Here is a 22,968-nt window from a genome sequence, read left to right on the forward strand (position 1 = left end):
CGAGCATTGAAGAGGTCATTGGCTGTATATGAAGGAAAACTGTGGAGAGCAAAAGGGGCAGAATACAGTCAACCATAATGCAATTCTAAAAACCCAGCGGTCTTCTCATGACAATTTAACTTTATTAAATGTCTTTAAACACATATCTGCATTCAACTGCAGATTACAAGCCATTCTAAGATGTCAGCTCTCAGTCAGCTCAGCATTCTCACTTGTTAATAATATGGCAGTAAACAATGGCAACACATGGGAATCTAAAGAAATGCATAAGATGATCTTGGTACATGTAAGCAATGACATGGCTCAGTAAGTCATCCCTTTAAAAATAATTATTTTACTCCAGGTACTTGATTAGAATTGCCCATGAGCGCCCTAACATTCATTATGTTACATTTGTGCATGTAGGACAAGAAATAACACCACTACTAGATTTATTCAACAGTGCTGCACTGATATAAATGATAAAAATGATTATCAGTGACCTCAACTTATTTACATTGTAATGAATGTAAACATTTCAAATAGTCACACAATTCTTTTGCAGTTAGTCAGTTGAATCATTCATTGTCACTATGTTTTTCAGTCTAAGGGGTGAGTCATAGTCAGGAGGGACTTCAAAAAACAGCTCATCGTCAAAACACAAATCATCTGATGGAGGTGAGAGGCAGGGCATCTTCAAAACGCAGCCTGTGAGGAGTCCACCAAACGCTGACACTCCAATGGTGGAGACCACAGCTGCAACCTGAAAGAGAGCCTGTTCCTGAGCTGTCCTCCCCAACCCTGGCTGTAAACCTGGAATCAACATCTGGAGCTCCTGCAGCTTTGGGTCTCCTTCCACTGGCGCTCTATGAGCAAAGATTTCATAGAAACTGGGGCCATACACCTCCTCACTAGCAATCAGTATTGCACATATCCCTGCAGCACAAGATATAAGTCCTGTTAGACCGTGCAAATTATGTATCCCACACTGATCCTGGATCCTGAAGCGCCGTGCCAGGAAGGGGCTCAGGTACTTATATCCCAGCATGCAGGCTGTGCAGCCCATCATACCCAAAGCATACGCAGCTGCAGGAGTTATCATCATATCCACAGATGCTCCAACAGTCACGCCTCCAGCCAGGGTCACATTCTGAATATCGGCCATGCTGAGCTTACCGTTCTTGTTCAGCATGGCAGAGAGAGCGAAAGCTGTGAGCGTGGAGGCGCTAAGGCCGATGAAGGTGTGCAGGATGGCTCTGTGCTGGTCGTCTCCTTTCAGGGTTAATGCTGAGTTGAAGGAAGGCCAGAACACCCAGAGAAACAAAGTCCCCATCAAGGCGAGGATGTCAGACTGGTAGCTGGTGTTCTCCTTTGCATGGCCCTCATTTAAGCAAGGCCTGTACAAAACAAAAGTCACGCCCAAGCCGAAATAACATGCAAAGAGGTGGATGAGAATAGAACCTCCAGCATCATTGATCTTCAGATACTTGAGCACAACCCATTCTGTAACAGCAAACACCGGCACCTCCAACAAGGCCATGACCAGAAGCTGCAATGGACTGGTCTTTCCCAGCACTGCCCCGAAAGATATCAGCACCACAGCACAGGCAAACTCTGCATTTATAAGGTTGATCACTCCGAGGTGGATCTTACCGTCATGGCTGAACTGGAAGTATCCCTGCACCAAAATGGCCCACTGGATTGCAAAAGTAGCAGTGAGGAAGTTAAAAACCATCCCTCCAAAGCCATACAATCGGAAAAAAGCCAGTAGGCTGCCAAAGCCGATGAATATCATGACCTGTATGTCGGTAAAAAAAGGGTAGTCCTTGTACACTGCATTGTCCATGGGGTTGGTCTTGTTAGTCTGAAATCTGGCGTCTGCATGCTCATCGTAGGTGACAAAACCAGCATACAAGGTGACCATAACCACCTCTATAACAAAAACAAACAATGGTAACTTCACTCGAAGGCTGGCCGACTGCGTCTTCATCCTGATATCTCGTTGGAGCAAATGGCAGTCATTTCTTTTGTAGTAAGGTTTATCTCTATGTAGATAAGACAGTTCAGGGGCCTTGGTGAAGCCTCTCTCGAAAAAACAAACAAGCTTGCAATGTTCAGCTCAGAGAGAAACCCTGCTGTGAGGACTTTGGTCATTGTAAAAGATCTGTAACTGTAGTGATACATCAGCGTTTCTGTGGTCTGCACAATGCAAATCCCCATTGGCCAGTTTGATAAAGTGTGCCCACCTCACTGTTTACAAGTGTTAACAACAAAAGGGGGTTTCCCTGATAAAGATTAGTATCATAAAAACACATTTGATAGACCTTCATTAAAATAATAATTTAAATATTCCCATAATTCTGTCCTTAATGGGTTCGATCAGAGTTCGAATTGCTCTTTCAGACTACAAATCAAAGTTCAGAAAAGAGTATTATTGACAGGGCAGATGAAGAAATATGGAAAAGTATCATGAAGTAAGCACTTTTTGTTTTTGTGTCTTTTTCTAAGAAATTAGCTGTAATAAAAAGTTATCTTTCTCTTAACTCTGCAGCTGATAAAAGGGTTTTGTTTTGCTTTTGTTCAAGGTACAGTGGAGAAATCAGTCCAAACCTCATACACAATGTTGAGCCATATTTTGTCATCACATTTTTTTACTGACATTCATTATCCTTTAAAAAAAATGCTTTAACTGGTCCTGAATGCCACCAGCAAGTCAGTTTCAATCAATAATCAATTAATCAATTAATCAATCAATCAATCAATCAATCAATCAATCAATCAATCAATCAATCAATCAATCTGGTAACTTGTTTTCTATTACTTAAAATCAATACTTCCTCTCACATTAAGTACAATTTGATGTTCTGAAACATAAAAAGTGACAGCCTTGCACATGTAACAAACTGAAATTAGAGTTGTGCCCTTTAAATGTTTAGCTTTCACAAAGTCTTTCTTATTGACTGCTGGGATTAGTGATGCTGAAAAGACAGTTGACATCTGAAAATAATTATTCAAATATTAACAAAACTCTTTGACCTCAAACTGTTTGACATAAAAAACAACAATAAACAGAATTGCAGTTGTATTAAAATTATTTAATTTATTGCATTGCGCCAACATTTGATCTGGTTTCTTTGAACCATTCATCATTAATAATTGCATGAGACTTAATAGAACAAAAATAACTAAATAATGTGTTAAAGGACAATCCAAACCTTTGATTTTTATATCTATAAAAAGTGTATTAACACAGATTACACTTGTTGTCTCTAAACCTAAAATCACAAATCTATGTACAGATGTCTCATCTTCTCGCTCTTCAATGACATTTACTGTCTTCACTCAGTCAGGTTCACGCACACACAGCATACAGACACAGAGAAGCACACTTCAGTCTAAAACTGTAACTCTAAATGTCTGCAGACCAGTGACTGATAAATCGACTGGAGGACTGCGATGCCTTTATAAGAGTCAAACAAAAAAACAACAACAACAATAGTTACTTTTCAGAGGAATAAAGGAAACATGAAAATGTACACATATACAGAAAAAGACGTGTGTCATGAGGTGAGGAATATCCAACAACGTTATAAATGATATATTTATATAATTAATCTAAAGGAAGTCAGAGTACTTACAAGTCTTATGATAACCTGGGGAGCATACTAAATGCTATGGATTTCTCATTCTAGAAGTTGATGCAGAATTTATTTGTCCAATGTTGAAATATTTATTAAAGGTGAAGATTAAATATAAACGATCATACTGTTTAAAATCTGTTCAGGGTCAAAAAGTTAAAGCATCAACTAATACTATTAAAAGCTTTGCTTCCATACTTTATTCTAAACTATACATGTTCTGTTGGATTAGATTATAGAGTATAACGGAGTAACGGATAACGCGGCATTACATTTGAAATGATTAGAATAAAATGTATCTAAAGCTTTTGTCTTAACAATTATATAAAAATAAATACTCTCTGTTAAAACTTCTGATATATGATTTTACTGATAGACGTCTTTTACTGATTTTCATTAAAAATATTTAACTTCACATTAAATGTTGTACTTTAAAAAAAAAGTAACATAATTCCCTTGAAATATGTTTGTTGTAATGATACACCGAAACGAGCAAATAAATATAATAAATTATGTTTTATATTTTAAGCAATTGTAAATATGGAAAAAAACGAGCTCCCTGGAAATACAGTGAGACACATACATTGTGTAACGTGTGTATGTGCGTCTTTATGATCCACATCCAGCTGTGGGGATAATGAAGTAAACAATTGGGTTAGGGATCATGATAATCTACATCGAGTCATTGTCTTTTTAGTTCTGTTAGTTCTGTGAAGCACAATTTACAAACAAACAAATGGATAAATCCCTGCCATAATAAAAGACGAGACTGGAATGAGAACATGGTTTATGGTTGGAGCGTGAACTGCAAATCCCACATATCATCATTCACATAGATGATAAATAGACTTAGAGCAGTAAAATGAGATTAAAAAAAAAGGAAAGTAGAGGTAAACCTAGTGGATCCAGTTGCTCTATGTGTGTTTTGGGGAATTTATGATATACTGTATACGTTTTGGGGAATTTATGATATACTGTATACGTTTTGGGGAATTTATGATATACTGTATACATATAAGCCTTCCACTTTTGCTTCGTAAATGAGATATATGCCTAGATTTCCAGTTGATGATGTAAATGTACTGAATGGGCAAACCTCTTCTTCCACCCTTTTTACACTAAAGACAAAAAAAACAAACAATGAAAGACAAGGAGAAAAAAACCAGGACAAAGACGGACATGATAAGATGAATAAATACATAAATAACAATAATAAATTAAAGAAAATACTTATAACACCCCTCTTTACAAATGACAAGGGTCAACGTGAAAAGGACAAAACGTTACTCTTACATATAAAAAAAAGGTAAAGTGTGTAGATGTGTTTGCTCTGAAAGAACTAACCATCTGTCGCAATCAGCTGACAAGTCGAGAACAGAGCCTGCTGCATCATTCTCTGCGTAACCATTAAAAGGTTAAATATACAAAAGGAGGGTGAGGGGGGATTTTTTTGTTTCCTGAAACGACACAGAGGTAGGAGAGGGTAAAGTCTGTGTGGGTGCAGTTGAAAGCCCTTCAGGAGTAAATGGTGATGACCTCACGCCCCCCGCCGCGCACCAGGAGGACCCGATTGAGACCCTCAGTGAGCACCTCGAGGAACTCCATGTCTGAGAGACGATCACAGTGAAGGAAAGTAAAAAAAGAAAAGAAAAGAAGGTGTGACACCAAGCATTATGTTAAAACATGCAGTGAAGCGGGAGGTTTTCAATATCTGAAGTGTCAAATGACACAAAACAAACGAAGGAAAACAGAAAAAAACATCATCAAACTTTGTTGATGTTGTGAGTAAAATGTCTGTCCACTAGCAGCCTTCTTTTTTATTGACAATATAAGTAGCCAACAGAAAATCCTGACCATCTCTTTTTTCAGTAAGTCTCAACTCAGGCCAAGAGCTGCTTCTAGAAAACAGGAGCAAAAGGTTTCATTAGTCCCGCAGGTGCAATTACATCTCTAACATATGATACAGTGCAAGATGTCTGTTCTTCTAAATGCATTTTCCTTTTCTTGTGTCAACGTAATCCTTGCCCTACCTTCATTTTCACTTTGTTAATACCAGAGCTTTAATTTATTCATAAATAAAGTAATTATTAGTTTATTTTTTAATGCTGCCCTGCTTCAAAAGTATTCCCGTCTGTGATTGAATAAGGACCTGAACTCCACTGAACCTGTCAGTCAGAGTAAATGTTCTGTGTTTTATGAAGGATACAGTTTTCATCGCCCACGCGGTTCTTGGGTGGTCCCGGCATGTTGAGCAGAACAAGTTTTGCCTCCTTGGACTTCTTGGTGATGACCTCATTGAGCCGCATCGCTGTATGCATACGCCTCAGGTCTGTCTGGTTCCTGAGGGAAACATTTTTTGCCACATTGAGGTAAGACAACAGATCACTCTTTTTGCTGCTCAGAGCATATACAGAATATCTCACTAAGGATGGCAAATACTTACAAGTTCTCCCATTCTCTGCAGCAGCATGTTAGGATGGAAATAACAGTGAATATCATACAGCCGCTTTATTTATTTAAAGAGCCAGATTTTAGGAATGTGCTGTTATGAGCTTAACAAAACTGGTAACCAATGAGTTTTTAAGTAACCCTCTATAAATAATGATCTTCTAATACTCAAACAATGTACTAGAAAGGTTTTGTGTATCTGCATGAACAGCTTCTTTTAAAAATATTTTTTCTTCTATATATTTTTTAAGAATTTTTTTCCGTATTTCTATTAATTGCAAAGGATTATGGTGCTTTTAAAGCGCCAGATTCGGCCCACAGGCTGTGAAATCAACAGAGTTAACACTATTTGTGTAACTTTAGTTCAAAGGTTTGTTTGTCACTTGCTTAGAACCAAGATAATAGCTGTTTGAACCCAGGAACACGGGTCAGTATGAACAAATATTGACCACTGACCCATGTCCCTGTGGGCACATTTATAGTTTTATCTGCTATGTGTGCAGTGAAACTGGAGTGGTCACTCACGGCTTCATGTTGAAGAGGTCTTTGCCCGCCTCTGCGTTGGCTGTCTGTCCCTTGTCTGCAGGCGCAGGAGGAGAGGTGGGGCTGGTGGGTGAGGCTGCATTCTTGCTGTGGATCAGCTGTACCTGTTTAGGGTTGGAGACAGCCACAGACTGAGACAGGGACACCGTGACGCGACAGTGTGACAGGGTGAAAGAGAGAAAAGAGACACCTGTCAGTAAAAAGGTGAAACTCTCAGAGCCAGGAGCCAGAGGGCAATCATAGAGCAGCCGGTGGAATGAGTGAAAGGTTGCTGTATATGCTGCTCTTGTGATGAAATATCATTTTGCCCAAGCCAGAGCACAGAGAGGAGAGAGGGAGAAGTCAATAAACTGGTCATTTCTCCTTAAAGGGACATGCAGCATTACCTCGTCTTCTGGTTTCTCTGCCACGCTGGCTTCCTCCATGCTTTGCTGTGAGCGCAAGCCGGGCTGGTTTTTACGCCGAATGGACCCGCGGGAAGAATCTGTAATACTCTGGATCTGTAGTTGTGCAAAAGTACGGAAAAGAATATGGGTCATTTTGTAATTTCCCTCTGGAACTGATTATTCCCTCCCTTAGAAGAGTGAAAACGAGTCCAAACACAACACCTTATTATAAACCACTTCCCTCCCACAGAGCCAAAGAGTGATAATTAAAATGTCCACATAAAAGTCATGTTCTAAGTGGACTCCGCTGACTACATTTGTTGGTTGCTTTATTCTATGAGAGCAGGTTTAAAAAAATTAGCCATTTTCTAAAGTTGTTTTGAAGTTTCTGATTTACCTCTCTCTCCCTCTCATTCTTTGTCAGATGCATCTGTTTGAGGATCTGTGAGCGTTGTTCCATCACCAGTGTCTTCTCATAGGTGTAGGCTGAAACGTCACTGTCATGCTTCAGAACAAATCAAGAAAAGACATTTATTACATAACTGTCAAGTGTTGAGACATGAGTCATATAAAGGAAAAAAAATATGCTTGTGTAAGAAATCTGGCTTTGCTCTAAGGACACAAAACTATTTTTTAATACAAAGTTAGAAGAACAAAAACTTTCATCCCGCAGGATTTGTGTGTGAACTCAGACCAAGAGTCGCATGAGGCTCTCACCATCTCCACCACTTCCACCTCAGCATCGATGCGCAGGTGATAGAGGAAGATGATGAGGTCTTTTTTCATCTGGATGCTGTTGTCATCCATCTGAGCCACAGTGAAGATGCGCATCTTGCATTTCCTCCACACCTGCAAGACAGAACAGGAGCATTAAATCATAAATGATCAACACCTTCTTAATGTTTTTGAACACTGTGTGCTTTGTAAGTTGTGTTTATTATTTACGAAAAAGTTTTACTTCTGGCAGTATCACATGAAACCTTTTCAGATGTGAGTAGTTGTTCGTTTCTCACCTTGTGCTGTCGCAGGAGGAAGGGCAGGAGCATCAGCATGCCTCCATCGTGGACTATCCACCACACGTCTATGTGGCCTTCAGTGAAGCGCTCTCCATTGGACGGGTAGCTGTGGATATTCTTTGGGACCAACAAAGCCATACTGGCTACTGTTGTCTCTCTGACCACCTCTACAGAGGGAGAGAGGAAAATAGGTTTGTTATGAGCATTATAGAGGGCCAGGGGAAGGTATACCTCACTTGGGTAAAACTAACCCAGGGTGAGTGTTAATGCGTATTTTCATGAATTCATTCATCTTGATAATCTTGTGGATATATCTTTAAATTGTGTCAACCAGCTCAGAGTAATTCTTTTTTTTAGGTTTGTGAAGCTGTAATACATATGTGTTAGAGACCTCATAGCAGCAGAGTTAGTTGGATTGGAGCCAAGTGTCTGTTGTGAGCTGAAAAGGAAATGTGACTCTGAGACTGAAGAAAGTCTGACATTTACGAGTCAAGGTGATGTCTTCTTTTTAGCCTTTTAGAGATGTAACGAAGCGGCCAGGAATTTGTGGGCTGTACCTTCTAGCAGAATATAAGCAACACTGTGAAGATGAACACTTTGCCACTTTGCCCATGATGGCCAATGTTTGCCAATGATTGTCAATGATTGTGAGATCTTGGTCAGCATGGGTCAGCGATGGTCCACACTTTGTCAGCCACATGTGTGTTTTGTTTCTATGTTGTCTGACCATGGCTGAATAAATCTAAGATGATCCACAGTCTGTTTCACGATTTCATCATTGCTCATCGACTATAGAAACAACTCCAACCTAACAGTGAGTTCTGTCCCATAGTAACCCAGTGGTCCGATTAAAGTTTGCATATAATTTTTTAAGCAGCAGTTTTCTGAGTGTACAACACATCTATCATTTACTCGTCACTTCAGTAGTACCTATGAAGTTCCTGAAATGCTGGTGGTACTCAGGCTGTTTCCAGTTTTTGGGCCAACAGACCATCACAGTGTTGTGCTTCAGACCTCCCAGTCCCCCAACCTGGACCAGGTGGGACGTCCCATCCCTCAGGTTGGAGGAGATGACCACCTGAGAGAAGCCCTTCACCTTCTCCGTCTCCATCAATTTACGCAGAGACTAAAAACAAAATGCAGAGAAAGAGACACCTGTTACATATTCTGTGATAAATGTAATCAACTGTATTGATGTGTTTGTAATATATATTTAGGGATAAGAGAATGGACCTGATCTGCCCTCTGGGACTCCACATAGTTGTCAAGGAAGGTTCCTTGAACCGACGTCCCGACGATGGTAAGACCCTTCCCCGCTTTCAGCTGATTGGTCAGTGAGAGAAGTCGAGGCTGCTCTACGTTCTGCTCAGCGTCCACACTCACCAGAACCATGATCTGAGGCCTGACAGACAATGTCCAAAAGCACCAAAAAGTTTTTTTTTTTAAAGATTCAATGGGTTATATAAGGTCATCAGTTATTGCTCAAAACCTGTGCACACTGACCTCCAGTTCTTGGTGTGAGGCGGTCCCTCCTCCAGCCTCATGAGAGCGAAGCGTGCAGCACTGAGCGAGATTCCCCGAATGCCATCACCCCACTCCTTCTCAGCTCTGTGACACAGGACATAACACATGATGCGGGTGTTAAGTAAATACTCAACAGTATCCAACTAAACAAGAACAACTGTCATAGTATTGAACTCAGGTTTTTGCAATCCAATCTAATTATTGTGGTTTTTCAGGGCTGCTGTTATGATAATGACTTACCCACAGAACTCAATGTATTTGTAGATGCAGGTGGCGATGCCCATGGCAACTATGGCGTAATACCAGGAGCAGATAAACATGAGTGACAGACACAGACTCATACCCAAGAAAGACAGAGCCCTGCAGACGACAGGAAGACACAGGTTTGGTCTAACTTAACTGAAATATCGTCCACACATCCGAGCAGATAACTCTTAGATAAATGTTTCAAATTCAGTCTGCTGCTGCTAAAGTAATACTGGAAAAGAGACACAGAAAAGAGGTGACCACAGGTGACCTCTGCATGGTTTAACATTTTCCCTCTAGCTAGAAATTCAAACCGGAACTCATGCAATTATAGTTTTGTGTTATATGTGTCTAGTTTATTTCAAGACAGCCACCCAAACTCACCAGTGGTAGAACTTAAATCGCGGTCTCCAGTTAGGCGTCCTCAGCAGAGTCTGCAGTGCACAGGCAAGATTCACAAACATGTAGCACATCAAGAAGAACCTAAAGAAAGAAGGACAGAATGTGGGTGTGAGGAAGAGTAACAAAGTGAAAACTAAGACATACAGTACAGAATGATCCCAATCACAGCAGGACTCGACAGAAAGGAACATAGAGTGCGTGAGAGGTTACTGCGTACTTACATGGAGAGGATGGGAGCGACTGCATCCAGGGAGGCAATGATGATACCAATCTCACAAATGCTTGCAGTGAGCAGGAGGGCCCAAGTGGGCTCCCCATTGGCTTTGCCATGCCCAAACACCTGCAGCAACATACAAGGGTTGAATTAAATCACATTTTGAACATTTTTCTAGGGAATAAAAGCACAAATGCTAGACTGGATTTGAAATATGTCAAATTACGGATTGCTAAATCTAAAAAAGAAATATGCCTGTCAACCTGATGCGACTAATCTACTGACCCTAATGCATTAATTATTTTTTAATGCAAATGTATAATATGACTTTCCTGCTTCATATGCGAATGAACAAAGCATTGTTAACACACAGCTCTCTGTTATGAAACCTCTGTCTCCTCACCACAATGCACATGAACACTGATGATCCATTAATCAGTATGTGGAGTCATAAAAAGAGGCTACTTCTGTTGCACTATGTAAGCCATTCATTGAATTAACACTCAGGTAGTGATAGTATGTTCATGTGCTCAAGTTGGGTGTGAGGTAACATCTGTCTAAAATTGTGCAGGGGCAAATGTAGTTGTCTGGATGGTTTTTGTATCTACATTGTTTAGTAATAGGCGTCTCTTTAGTGGTGTGCGCGATGAGCTGGATGGGCTCAGTTTATTTTGGATGTGCAGCAGGGAAGGGTCCAGGATGTGGCCAGGGTTGCTTGGACCCCACATGTAGTCTAATTTGAGACACCCTAAAAGCCTAACGATTTGGAGTGTGAAGGCACTCACTTCATCTCTGTGAGATTGATTACCTCACTGCAGTCAGGTGTGTGTGGCTGATTGGCTTTGATTAAGCCCAGGTGTGTGTAGCTTATATAAACTCTGGGTCTCTGGTGCTGTCTGTTAACGCATTATCTCACCTTCAGAGGTAGTGCAAGGTTCCCCCTGTGTTTTAGCTTGTTGTGTGTGTAAAAGTATAAACACAATCAAATAACTTTCTGTGTATTTTCTCCCTATTGACAGTCTCTCAGAGTATAACTTGGGGCGCTGGGTTGTTTGGTTGCTACGCCATTTGTGTTGTGTTAACTGTTAAGGGCCTCCCTGGCAGCCTTTGCTTTTTGTTCCATTTTCTGGGTTCTGGACAATAGTTTTGTGTCAGGTGCTTGGCAGCAGAGGTCTGGTTCCTCATTTTCGGTGCATTATTTATATTAGGAAGCTCTTTGGGGCTCTATACAATGTCTGTTTTTTCCCCTCTGCAATCCATCACTTGTGATCGTCGTGGTTATCCTTCATGGGATAACTTTAAGACACCCCTGAGTCCACACCTGCGCCTCACTCCCCCCCCCCTCCCTCTCCTGACAGATACAAGCTGTCTTTGCATTGCAGTATTTTAAATGTTTAAAAAGTAAAAACAGGTTTTTAAAATTGTAATTAATCTTGATTAATCACATCCTCGACTGTGATTAACCAAGATAGCTATAGAAACTAAAAAGCAACCTAAATGAGTACTTACTCTAAGGAATGGGATGATGCCGTCTCGAGAGATGGCCTGTAGGAGACGTGGCGCTCCAGTCAGACTCTGGAGGCCCGCTCCGCAAGTGGAGAAGAAGGAGCCGAACACAATGACCCATGGAGACGGCCATGCCAGAGTCCCAATGACCAGGTTTCCATTGACCCCTTCACCAAACCTGTAGAGTAAGGCCAAGATATAATACTGAAATAACTTATTCAATAGTACTTTTTTTTTTAAAGATGTGACCCTTGGCTAAGCCTCACTCTCCCTTGTTTCTGTTTCTCTGCATGTCAAGAAAACACATTTTTGGAAAGCAGGGGACATTTATTGCAAAGGAATTCTTTAACAGTATTTTTTGCAGGTTTGCAACTGCATTGAATCACTGTGTAGGAAATGATGAATTAACTGAAGGTTTTGAAAAGAAATAAATATTTCTACATATTAACATCTGGAGTTGCTTTTGAGTTCTATGGTCACATTGAAAAATGGGACGAGTCTATATTCCCAGGGCTCTATACACCCAGGGTCTTACGTTTAAAATGTTTTCAATATATTCACGGGCTCTATACACCAGGGTTTTATGTTTAATATTTTTTTAATATGAGGCATTAAATAGACCATTTAAAGGGTTCATGTTCGAATATATTTTCTGTGGTTAAATGTTCAATGTATGTTTCCCTGCAGGTCAGAATGTTAATAACCAACCTCGTATTTAAACTACCTCAGTATTATACACATGTTTTACTCCTTCCAAAATCCATGCCCTGGTATTTGCTGGCAAGGCAGTTTTCTCAATTTTAGACACTGACATCTCAACTGGCTGAATTGATTTAGTTTTTTCAAATAAAGCCGCCTGCAAAGAAAAGACCAATGTAATATAAATTCACATGGGTGAGAGAAATGTATAGCAAAGCAAGACAAGAGAAATTATAATATTTTGCCAGTAATCAGGCACAGGTGTGTCAGGGCACCCAGTAGAGAACTTGTTAGGTGCCCTGGACCATTGTTCGTTTCCAAAGCTTGTATGTTTACAACACAATACTGTCAAGTTTACAGTCAAATATTGCATGAACAAAAAGGAGTATTCAAACGGACCCTCAGAATCAATCTGACTAAACTACTGTTGCTAAGCTCTTTAGTAGACTCACTTGTCCCTTAGAACGACTCCTTCTATACAGGCACCAAACAGCACCACACTGGACATGTCTGTAGAAACACTGTTAAGAAATATACAGTTGATCCAAGCATCCTAACTTGTAAAGTGTTAGATAAAAGTCCTCGATCAATCAGCTCTTCCAAATCGACACAGTTTCTGCTTTATCGTCCTCGACTTGGTGAAGGATACACACTATAGAGGTTGTGGTGATGGCAGCAATGGTGCCGATAGGGATGGACTTCTGAGCATCGCGCAGGTCACCAGAGCGGTTGGAGCCGGCCATGATACCTGAGAGAGGAACAAGGGGAGATAATAAAAACAACTACATTGTGTTTTTTTTTAATGAGTAAACATTTAACAGCTCTTCTGTTTCATCTTCTGAAACGCATTCCATGTACTATAACCTTCAACCCATGCTCCACCTCATGCTTAAAAATGTTCAAAAAGATTTATGAAGACAGATGCCATTACTAATTCCCTTAAGCGTTTTTCATGAAGTTCTTGTTTTGAGGGAGATGGGAGTGAAGAGTTTGCTTATTGTTAACAGTTAGAAAAGGCCAAGGTTATAGCACACAGGCAATATATTTCCACAAAACCCAAGGAGGAGCATAACACCAAATAAGCATGTGACTACCATGACTAAAGGAAGGAACGTGTCTGATCTGGGTGCATATTTTAAACTTACTTCTGTATGAAGAACTGAGCACAAATAGGTCAGTTTCAGAATTGATGCTGATGACTTAATACTAGTAGAAAGTTTGTTTAGAAACTTGTTAAAGGACCAATATTAAGATATCTGAATTGAATTATAAAATGACCTTAATATTCTATCAGACATTCTGGAAACATGCAATGATGAAGTGTTTGCTTCTCTGACAACAATGCAGCAGCCAGTTTGTCCTCGTTGTAAGTTTAGATTCCGTACAGGAATTATCTGTTAAGAAGAAGTTAAGCGGTTTTAAGGCACCCCCACACGTTTTGGTGGTTTTACTGCTGTACCCATTCTAAACGCTGTGTGTCAGAGTTACATACTGACCCTTTAAGCAATATCACCATGGGAAGTTCCCTATCGACAATCAAAGATTTTATTCTATCCATTATTCAACACCGGCTTTCTGGTTGGGATGAGCAACATGGCATAATGGTTTAAATATTTTTGCAATCACATTTTTCAACAATAATTAAAAAACATATAGGCCTATATAAATGAAAAAGTTTAAAAAAAAAGTGATGCTTAAGCACGGTACAACAACATTGGCAGCGTGACCGCGATCTTAGGGTCCATACATGCAAGCTCCAGGCAGTGACAACACCTTACTGCAGGCTTTTCCAACCTTGGGCTCCAGACCCCATATGGAGTCGCATGGAAATCAAATGGGGTCCCCTGACATTTCTAAAAATTCAATCAATGAAAATATACATTGTAGCATTCGTCCTGAATTATAATACAAGACATTATCCTGTTTAGCATGAGCTACTGGGAGCCGAAGCCCATGCTAAAAACATACAAACTTGCAGTATCTCTGTCTGTCTCTCATCCGTGCGTTATGCTCCAGCATTACTTTTCCAGCCTTATTAATACACCCTCACCTCACTGTACATATTGTACACTGAGAGAGAAGAAAATCCTCACTTTTTGCACAAATCTCATTCTGCCCTGTCTGCTCTGTCCAGGTTAATATACATGAAATAGTCTTAGTGTGGTCTATGAGTATAATTCAGTCAGAAAAGTTTTTAACTTTTTGTTTATTGACAATGCCAAAGCCTTTTTAACTGAACACAGCTGGTGCAACAAGCTACAGAGAGCCTTTAAATATGCTATTCTTAAAAACAGCCCCTTAGCCTGTCAACAACTTGTTTTTTTATGTACCAACCTGTGACAGATGGAAAATAAATCCCGACCAGCAGGGTGAAGAAGCTGGTGATGTCGGCCAGGACGTAGCGGTTGGAGCCCGCTGGGGGACTGTCTGGATCTGCGTCTGAGGGAAGCCCACGTTTCTCCAGGAACATACCTTTTTCCAGGTAGTTCCCGAACAGGTTTTCTAAGAGAATGATTTAAATGAGTGTGTTACTGTTTTTATTTAATGAAAACTTTGAGGTGACCTGCATGTGTGAACTCAAACTGATTCCAACCAACTTTACCAGGACTTTTTCCATCCCAGCCCCCCCATGTAAAAGTTGATGCAAGCAGGTCTTGATTTTATTTTGGATCATTTTCAAGAGCACATGTGTGAAAGGGGCTTCAGATTGTTTGATCCTCAAAGGGTTTGGTTTTTAAGATTAATAGGCGTCTATTACCTGCAAGGATGCCGCTTGTGACCCCAGGGATACCCTGAATCTCTGTGACATTGTTGGTATTGAAGTAATCGTCACATGTGGCGTTGATGCTGTCAGAATCACAGAAGGTCCTCCACAGTTTGGTGGTGACGGTGTCGTTGTCTATTTCGATAACCTTTGCGCAGATATCGTATCCTTTGGATAGAATAGTACGGTTTCCAAGGAGACAGACACTGTGAAGGAAGTTAATAATAGTCATAAACTATCATCATATCTGGAGACTTTTCCTCAAAAAACAATCACTTACGGAAACACGGGAGGGTCAAGGGCGGTCTTAATCACCCCAGCGTAAACAGCCAGGATGGAGAGGATGACGCATGCCAGGAAGACCAGCGCCAGCTTGTTCACATACTTGACTCCGACAAACACCACCAGTGCCATAAAGCTCAGTACAATGGTGCCATAGACCCGCATGTTGTTGAGGAGAGCCGCCTCTGCCTCGGCCCCCTCCAGGCCCTCAATCTTAAATATGGCAGCCTGGGGAACGATATAAATCTGACAGGATGGATATATGGAGGGATCGGATGTAGAGGAAGGAGAATGTGGTGGAGTATGGTGGAGAAGTTTGGTCATCCAAAATGGACCTATGTTCAAAAAGTGAATTGGTTAAGGATGCAAGGACGTGTTTGATTTTCAATCACTAAAAGATCTTAAAATCCATTTTCATTCATTCAAATTCAATTCATTTCATCAAAATGTAAGCTTTAATATTGTCAATAAAAGTAGAAAGGAATGAAATAGAGTTTCTTTATCCCAATAAGCCACCAATCACACCTGTATCTTTTCTCCTGAAAATGTTTGTAGTTATAAGGGCCTGCATATAGAATAAGCAAGGAGGGAAAACAGACACTATATAAACCATCATTATGTGAGTAATGAGAAAATAAGGCTACTTACAAGCAAGATTTCAATACAGCCAAGAATGTACATGGCACCTGCAAACGTGGTGCCTAAGTAGAAGCAGATGCCAACAGCTCCTCCAAACTCAGGCCCCAGGGAGCGAGAGATCATGTAATATGAGCCTCCAGCTTTGAGTCACAAACACCATATGTTCAAGAGTCAGAGCACAGTTCTTTCATACGTAAAGCCAATTATTGCACCCCACAGATGTCCACTCACCGGGTACCACTCCGTTTGTTGCGATGGCACTCATAGAGATGGCTGTGAGCATGGTCTGAAACAGAGCAGGGTGACAGAGCAGAGTCTGAGAGGCAGCAGGTGGGGATGTATATATGAGGTGTATATGTATATGTATATTATGTTCATCTCATAATATGAACAACTTAGCCTGTTCATACCAGACAAAGGTATCCTGCCCAAGTCTGGGAAATGGGTGCTTAAAGTATTCAGGCCGCCTCCATCATGAAAAAACCCACAAGGTAGCCTGTCATTTAAATCCCTGCTAAAATCTTGTTTTTTAAAATAATTTATTTTTTAATGCTGTGGTTGATAATGTATTTATTTTATTTCATTTTACTTTACGATAGCTTCTTCTATGAATGGCTTTGTGTTTTGAGTATTAATGTTCATAATTAATTTAAAATGTACAAACTTATTTGTAGATTTGATATCTAACATTGTGTAAACTCTTTAAACATTAGTCAGGCTTATTTTTTTTTCTTTCTGGTGTTCTTCCTCTTTTTCTATATTTTCCATCCTTTCTCAACTGGAGGCATAAAAATGATAAATAGGGTTCTGGATTTTTTAAATGAAAAGAGACCTTATTGGTCAGTTTAAAAGTTTTTAACTCCACCACAGTGAAAGTGACTGACTCATGAAAATAATTTAATAATTTGAGTAATTTAAACCTCTTATTATTGTGTCTAATTGTTGTATGCAATGCATTTATATATGAACATAATGGAAACTTGTGGATGTCATTCTGCATAAGTTGATCCAAATATTTTTGTTGGAACAATTAATGAGAGTTCTAGAGAAAAGAAAATTCAAAACTGCAGCACTTGCATATGCACTTAAAATAAACTGCTATATCAAGCATTTAGACTTGGGACAATGAGAATGATTTACTTTAATCTGAGGGTTATCAACAAACAAATCTGTAGTAAAGCAATTTGCAAAATAATTAGCAGGGACACACAGCAGCCCGATGGAGTCTGTTCTGTTCTGCAAATCAGATTATCAATCAGAGAATGCATAAACATAAAAAGGTAAGAGTGGATTTTCAGTTTTAAACACGTTTTGTTAAACTTAATTTTACAATTTTACATCAGCTCTGTCTGGGGTTTAAAGCAGCATAGGTACTTTTTATTTCTAGTTAAACCTTGTTAGTGTAGCAGTAAATAGGTGTGAAAAAACAGCGATGGTGGTGAACATGGTGGCATTTTACATTACCTTTGGAATCTGTGTAATGCACATAATTATCAAGCATCCTTTTTATAGTTTAAACACAAACTCTAGTAACTGAGTACTTATGTGCTTAAGAAACACAAAAGAGTTAAGGAACCTTGTGGCAAAAGTTTACAGCTGTCCTGTTAAATTCAACAGGCATGTCTTTTTATGTGACATCTGTTTTCTGTGAACCACAGATGTGTTGCACAACGGATATACGACAGGCAGGGACGCCTGCAGATTTACTCACCGTGGAACAACACATGAAGACAATGATGAAGGAGCCCAATACGCCACCGATCCCAACCATCCAGGTCATCCGCAGGAAGAGGATCACCCCAAAAATGTTCTGGATACATGGCAGGTACACACCCATCAAAGTGCCTAGCTGTGGAACCTGTGAAACCCAGACCAGGAAGGTGATAATGTCAGAGTATGTGCAACTCGCTTCAGAAGCAGCTTACCCACATGGATTTTTATTTGGTTGGAATCTATCATTTACCCATTGTTTTGTTTGGCCTCTTTCAATATACTTTGCCTTGCCAGCGGCAGCAGTTTTAGTTTAAAAACACTAAAATGAGGTATTTAATTTACGTGATGGAGCTACTACTATCACTATCAATCTTGTTTATACGGACCTTTTTTTTATCAAAACGTGTTTTCATGTTGTATCTTTTTTTTCCTGTGATAGAAGAAGAGATCTCTACTGCTTTTAATGGGGTAAAACTTCACATCCACCATTCCATCCACTTCTCATCTTAGGTACTCCTCTCTATTGTCTGGGGCCTCGTCGGGCACTCTCTCCTTGTTCTACGAGGGTGCAAAAGGTTGCATTGCACCCTCATTTTAAATTTCTGCAACTTCAATTGAATGGACGCAAAAAAATAACGATAGTTAAAAAAAAAAAGTAATCCAGGCTTTCAAATGACATAATCGACTCAGATCGTGTTTATTGCATCCATGATCTGATGGGCTTTACAGTGCATGTGACCTTTCCGTTCAGCGGGGACCACATGAGGGACCCATACCACCTAAGGTGTTTTTCATCACAATTTCATTTTTGCCGGTCACTGTAGCTGCACCCCGTTTAATCTCAGATGCACCCTGCAAGTAATTTTGTTCTAGAACCGGGCCTGGTACTATGTACTGACATGAATAATAAGATCAACTACAGCCTTTGCTCTCAGATGCCTGGTTGACCTTTACCTTGACAGGTTTTTTAGACGGACGTGCCCCCTCCTCGTTATTCTCAGCCTCTTCGTGCTCTTTGCTGCCGGTCGGCAGGTTTGAGTAGTTTGCCAGACTGCTAAGCAGAGAGGAGACCATTGGACTGGTATCCATCTCCTCCTGCAAGACACAAACACAGTAACAGGCAGTTACATCAGACTTGGTGTAATAAAACAGATGTCCCTCATTTTAACGAGTTCAACAGCAATGAGTGAGGTTTTAACATCCAAGGGTAGTGAAGCTGTCCTCACCTCAAACAGAGCCATATTTTTGCCGTCGTACTGCTGGCTCTTCTCTGCATCGCTGGCTGCGCTGCTGTTGATGAAAGGACTGCTCTCTTTGGGGTTCCCATCACCTGAAACACAGAAACACCAAACACGAGAAAGACTTAGAGCTGATGATCAGAGGCTTTCTGGAGTCAGGCTCAAATTACAAGTTGTAAATCATATCCTTGTGTTGAAATGCAATGACATTTTCTAGGGCAAAGAAATTCACACTAGAAGGGCAAGTTGAACATTAGAATTTCAATGTAACTGTTGTGGCCTTGCAATTTCAACACTGTCATTTTTGGTTGAAAACTATCTCTTACTCTAACATGGTTTGAAGGTTCTCATTGTAAGGAGACAGCAGGGGGCAGAGACAAATAGGAGAGAGTGCCGACAAAAAATAACTAGGATCTAAAAGGGCAAAAGAAAAGAAAACTGTTGCAAGATTTTGCTTTAGACAGAAATTATAGATAACTACAGGGAGTAAGGTCAAAGGTCAAGATGATATTGATAAAAGTTACATCGAAAAAAATTATTTTCAGACACATACAGAACATTACACGTCAGTCCTGTGTTTAGTCTTTTGGTCCAATAATATTTGTTTGTGTGCTCGGTCTGTGTGCATTCGATCCGGGCTCATGGTTGGTATGACTGTGCCTGATTCCTGCAGAGCTGCTATCCATGCTAGCTCCACTCACACTTAAGATTTGCAATGTGTTACTTCAATAGCAAAGATGGACTTTTTGACGTGTGACTCAGAGTTTGATGCGGATCGCATTAGAAGGGTACCAAAGATGTTCTGCAGTTTATTAAGTTTGTCATTACACAGGCTGCTACAAACCCAACAGTTTCTGTCATGACGTCATGACATGCCTAAACAAAAACATCCATACTTGACCTGTATAAATTCTGCAGATTATGTTACGAGTACGTTACATATTGGCTTTTATCAGAAATTTGAAAAAGTGAAAAAGATTCTCTGAGTTTAAATTAAAATCTGTTTTTGTTTGTATTTTTACAACCAGCAGTTAACACTTTATTATCGTGTTAAATGATTGCATAAGAGCTTTAGAAACAAATGTCAGGAAGCCAATTTGAGTAAATCACAATGGTAACGCGATGGGTGGGAAGACCAAAACAATGAGCTCAAAGATGATAAAAGGCTTTGGAGGGTTTGTCAATAGAAAGCACATGTTCAAACTAACTCTCAAAAAGCTCACTTAATGTAGAAAACATTGACCAGAGCTCTGATGTGTTATGACTGTGAGTCACATGTGTTATTAAAGTGTATGTTTATTATCATTGGCTCTGCCTTTGTGGGGCTTTTTGCTCTTTTCTTGTTTGTGTGTCTGTCTGTCTTTGTGCTGTAAATAAATTCATTGTCTTGGAATAAAAAATTCATTTGGTTGTTGCTCATCATCGGGAGTGAGGAAGGAGAGGGTCTCTCTTATGCTACGTCTGGTTTCCCTCTAGGCTTGGAGTAACAGTCGTCTGTGGAGAAACTATACCATAGGGACCAACCATTTATCAAAAGTTTTTCTAGAAAATATGAAGTTCTCATGTCACACTTATAAACATATTACAAACTATATCAAAAGATATGCTAACCCTCGTGCCGTTTTCTGTCGATCATTGTGTTTAAATTAAACAAAATAAAATATAGAAAAAGAGAAAATACTGTCCAGAGCACCTTTAACTCGATAAAAGTCAAGATATGTTTAAGAAGATTTCTATTAAGGATACTTTTATCACAGTGTTTTTTTTAAAAGCAGCCATATTACTTTTAATGTCACCCTCTTTTTATAGGATCAAGTCTGCATGTACTCTGTAATGCACTTCCTCATTTCTCCAGGTCTACACTCTTCTGTTAATGTTCACATTTCAAGGCACTAAGACAATCCTGACCCAATCCTGGAAAACAACTCTCACATCCCGTGTCCCATGATAAAACAACCATACAATGTAAAACAATGCATTCTGGGAAAGACTGTGACCAGCTTCCCTTATTCCATGAAATATAGGGAATTACCGTGAAAAGGGTTAAATTCAGGGAATCAACAAAAGAAGTTATAAAAAGACGTCCTGCAGCACCTAATAAGTGAAAGCTTCATAATCAAGTTGTTTCTCTCAGGTCCCCAGGCTGCGGCCGTATTATTCACTAATCTTTGGAGCAAAGAGGAGAGTCAGATAGCAGCTGAACTGCTCTCACGCAGCACATAATCCTCTGAGCGACAACTGCTCTGCAAAAGAAGCCCCTCGCTTTTTTAATTGGATTAGAAAGCTTTTTGATTTAAGGTTGATTTTAAGATGTTAAGAGAATCAAATATTATATCACTTTTAATAAGTAACAAACATGGTATGCCCTCTTCCTATAGGCGACTTCTTCATTAATAATGTTTCAAAAAAGGTGTAACCTTACATTTTCTCGGGCTATCCAGTAGACAACAATGAAGACGTGTTGGTTACCTGTTTTAATCAGGAGTGTCGACAGTTATACACACAGCCTGTCTGTGGTCTTAGTTGTAGTTTAGATGCTGCTGAAGCCAACCACCTGAGTATTCTGTAATCCAGCATGATTTGTAAATCTGCATTTAAAGCTCATTTCAGCTTTCGGCTTAGAGTGAAATCAGCTTTTAAAAAATTGCGATTTAACCATTTTTTCTAAATGTCTTTATGTGTAAGCGCATGCGCACGTGTGTGTGTGTGTGTGTGTGTGTGTTTTTGCATGTGTGTGTGAGGATATGACTGTGTGTTTGCCTACTCTATTCTATGTGGTTTGAGTTATTAACATATGAAAAATGTATTATAAAATTCAGGTGTGATGGTATTAAGTGAAGTCATTCAGAGAAATTACACAACATGTTATGTTAGGAGAACCTTAGGAGTACAAATAATTCCTTAAACTGTTTTTCACTTTCAAATGGATCATGTTTATGTGAAGATGAAGGGGCCAGAGCGGATAAAGAATAAAAAAAGCACTTCCCAGTCTGTACTTCACCTCTGTATTCTGCCTCCAGACTCTCAAAGAGTTGCTAAAACAATCCATGTTAATCACGCACGAAGGTGCAAGTCAAGGTCATTGGATAAGCAGTGATGGATTCTTGCTGAGATATTACCCAGGGGATGGGAATGTTATGTAATACACATACTTCATTAAACCGTGCTTTTGTACTTTGATGCATTGAGCCTTTCATGCCAAAATGGCCTCTAGTTGTCGTGAACAAATCTGTATCTCCAGAGCAAAACAAATACTTGTGTTTTACCTGCAAATGTCAGTAATAATCATCAACCAACAAGCTATACAAACAAAACCCCTTACTTGTGTCTCCTGAGATTAACCCCTGCTCGCCCTTTACTCTGAGTGACCTAGAAGTAAAAACAACCAACTAGAGCCTTTTTTTCTAATTGATCTCCTGAGGTTTCAAAAGCCCTCAGCCAAAATTTCTCCTGTTAATGAAATGTTTTTCTTTTCTGCATGAACTGCATTTAGAAAAATTACTATCGTAACAATTTGCCATAGGAGTCATACAGCAACATGTAGATGTTTGCATCAAACTTTAACTTTATATAAAATACATACTTCTTCATATTATCACACACATCACATATATAGGTTTGTGTTTGTGTGATCATCTGAGTTCAAGACTTTGGTGAAGCTGAATTTCCTCAGGTAGTGTATCTCTTATATTGTGAGCATGATTTTCTGAAAATTGTAGTCGAAACTTCCC

At 39.7% G+C, this 22,968-nt stretch overlaps 2 protein-coding genes across 6 annotated transcripts in view; both read right to left on the reverse strand.

The window, feature by feature from the left end:
* Positions 1-83: 83 nt before the first annotated feature.
* On the reverse strand, positions 84-2,465 carry rh50 (Rh50-like protein). The gene has a single exon (XM_065961581.1). The coding sequence runs from the start codon at positions 1,967-1,969 to the stop codon at positions 545-547; it is 1,425 nt and encodes a 474-aa protein (XP_065817653.1). The 5' UTR covers positions 1,970-2,465; the 3' UTR covers positions 84-544.
* A 588-nt stretch (positions 2,466-3,053) lies between these two features.
* Positions 3,054-22,968, reverse strand: part of slc12a5b (solute carrier family 12 member 5b) — a 35,705-nt gene continuing 15,790 nt past the window's right edge. The window contains exons 2-26 of one of the 5 annotated variants that reach the window (XM_065961578.1): positions 19,226-19,329; positions 18,954-19,094; positions 17,998-18,144; positions 16,518-16,572; positions 16,296-16,426; positions 15,646-15,893; positions 15,360-15,571; positions 14,936-15,103; positions 13,251-13,349; positions 13,054-13,111; positions 11,906-12,080; positions 10,404-10,522; positions 10,165-10,263; positions 9,775-9,894; positions 9,514-9,618; positions 9,244-9,412; positions 8,941-9,136; positions 8,008-8,177; positions 7,712-7,843; positions 7,392-7,499; positions 6,995-7,108; positions 6,591-6,712; positions 6,061-6,075; positions 5,824-5,957; positions 3,054-5,224 (exon numbers count right to left, since the gene is read on the reverse strand). In XM_065961578.1, the coding sequence (XP_065817650.1) occupies positions 5,133-5,224; positions 5,824-5,957; positions 6,061-6,075; positions 6,591-6,712; positions 6,995-7,108; positions 7,392-7,499; positions 7,712-7,843; positions 8,008-8,177; positions 8,941-9,136; positions 9,244-9,412; positions 9,514-9,618; positions 9,775-9,894; positions 10,165-10,263; positions 10,404-10,522; positions 11,906-12,080; positions 13,054-13,111; positions 13,251-13,349; positions 14,936-15,103; positions 15,360-15,571; positions 15,646-15,893; positions 16,296-16,426; positions 16,518-16,572; positions 17,998-18,144; positions 18,954-19,094; positions 19,226-19,329 (3,233 nt within the window). In that variant the 3' untranslated portion in view covers positions 3,054-5,132. Of the gene's footprint in view, positions 5,225-5,823; positions 5,958-6,060; positions 6,076-6,590; positions 6,740-6,994; positions 7,109-7,391; positions 7,500-7,711; positions 7,844-8,007; positions 8,178-8,940; positions 9,137-9,243; positions 9,413-9,513; positions 9,619-9,774; positions 9,895-10,164; positions 10,264-10,403; positions 10,523-11,905; positions 12,081-13,053; positions 13,112-13,250; positions 13,350-14,935; positions 15,104-15,359; positions 15,572-15,645; positions 15,983-16,295; positions 16,427-16,517; positions 16,573-17,997; positions 18,145-18,953; positions 19,095-19,225; positions 19,330-22,968 lie in introns of those variants that run through there. The other 4 variants (XM_020629621.3, XM_065961579.1, XM_065961577.1 and 1 more) reach the window with 4 other exon arrangements.

Source organism: Labrus bergylta, chromosome 12 (assembly GCF_963930695.1).
Source record: "Labrus bergylta chromosome 12, fLabBer1.1, whole genome shotgun sequence".
Taxonomy (NCBI): domain Eukaryota; kingdom Metazoa; phylum Chordata; class Actinopteri; order Labriformes; family Labridae; genus Labrus; species Labrus bergylta.

Excerpts from the sequence above, each read along its gene's own strand:
- rh50 (XM_065961581.1), bottom strand. The coding sequence starts at position 1,969 with ATGAAGACGCAGTCGGCCAGCCTTCGAGTGAAGTTACCATTGTTTGTT.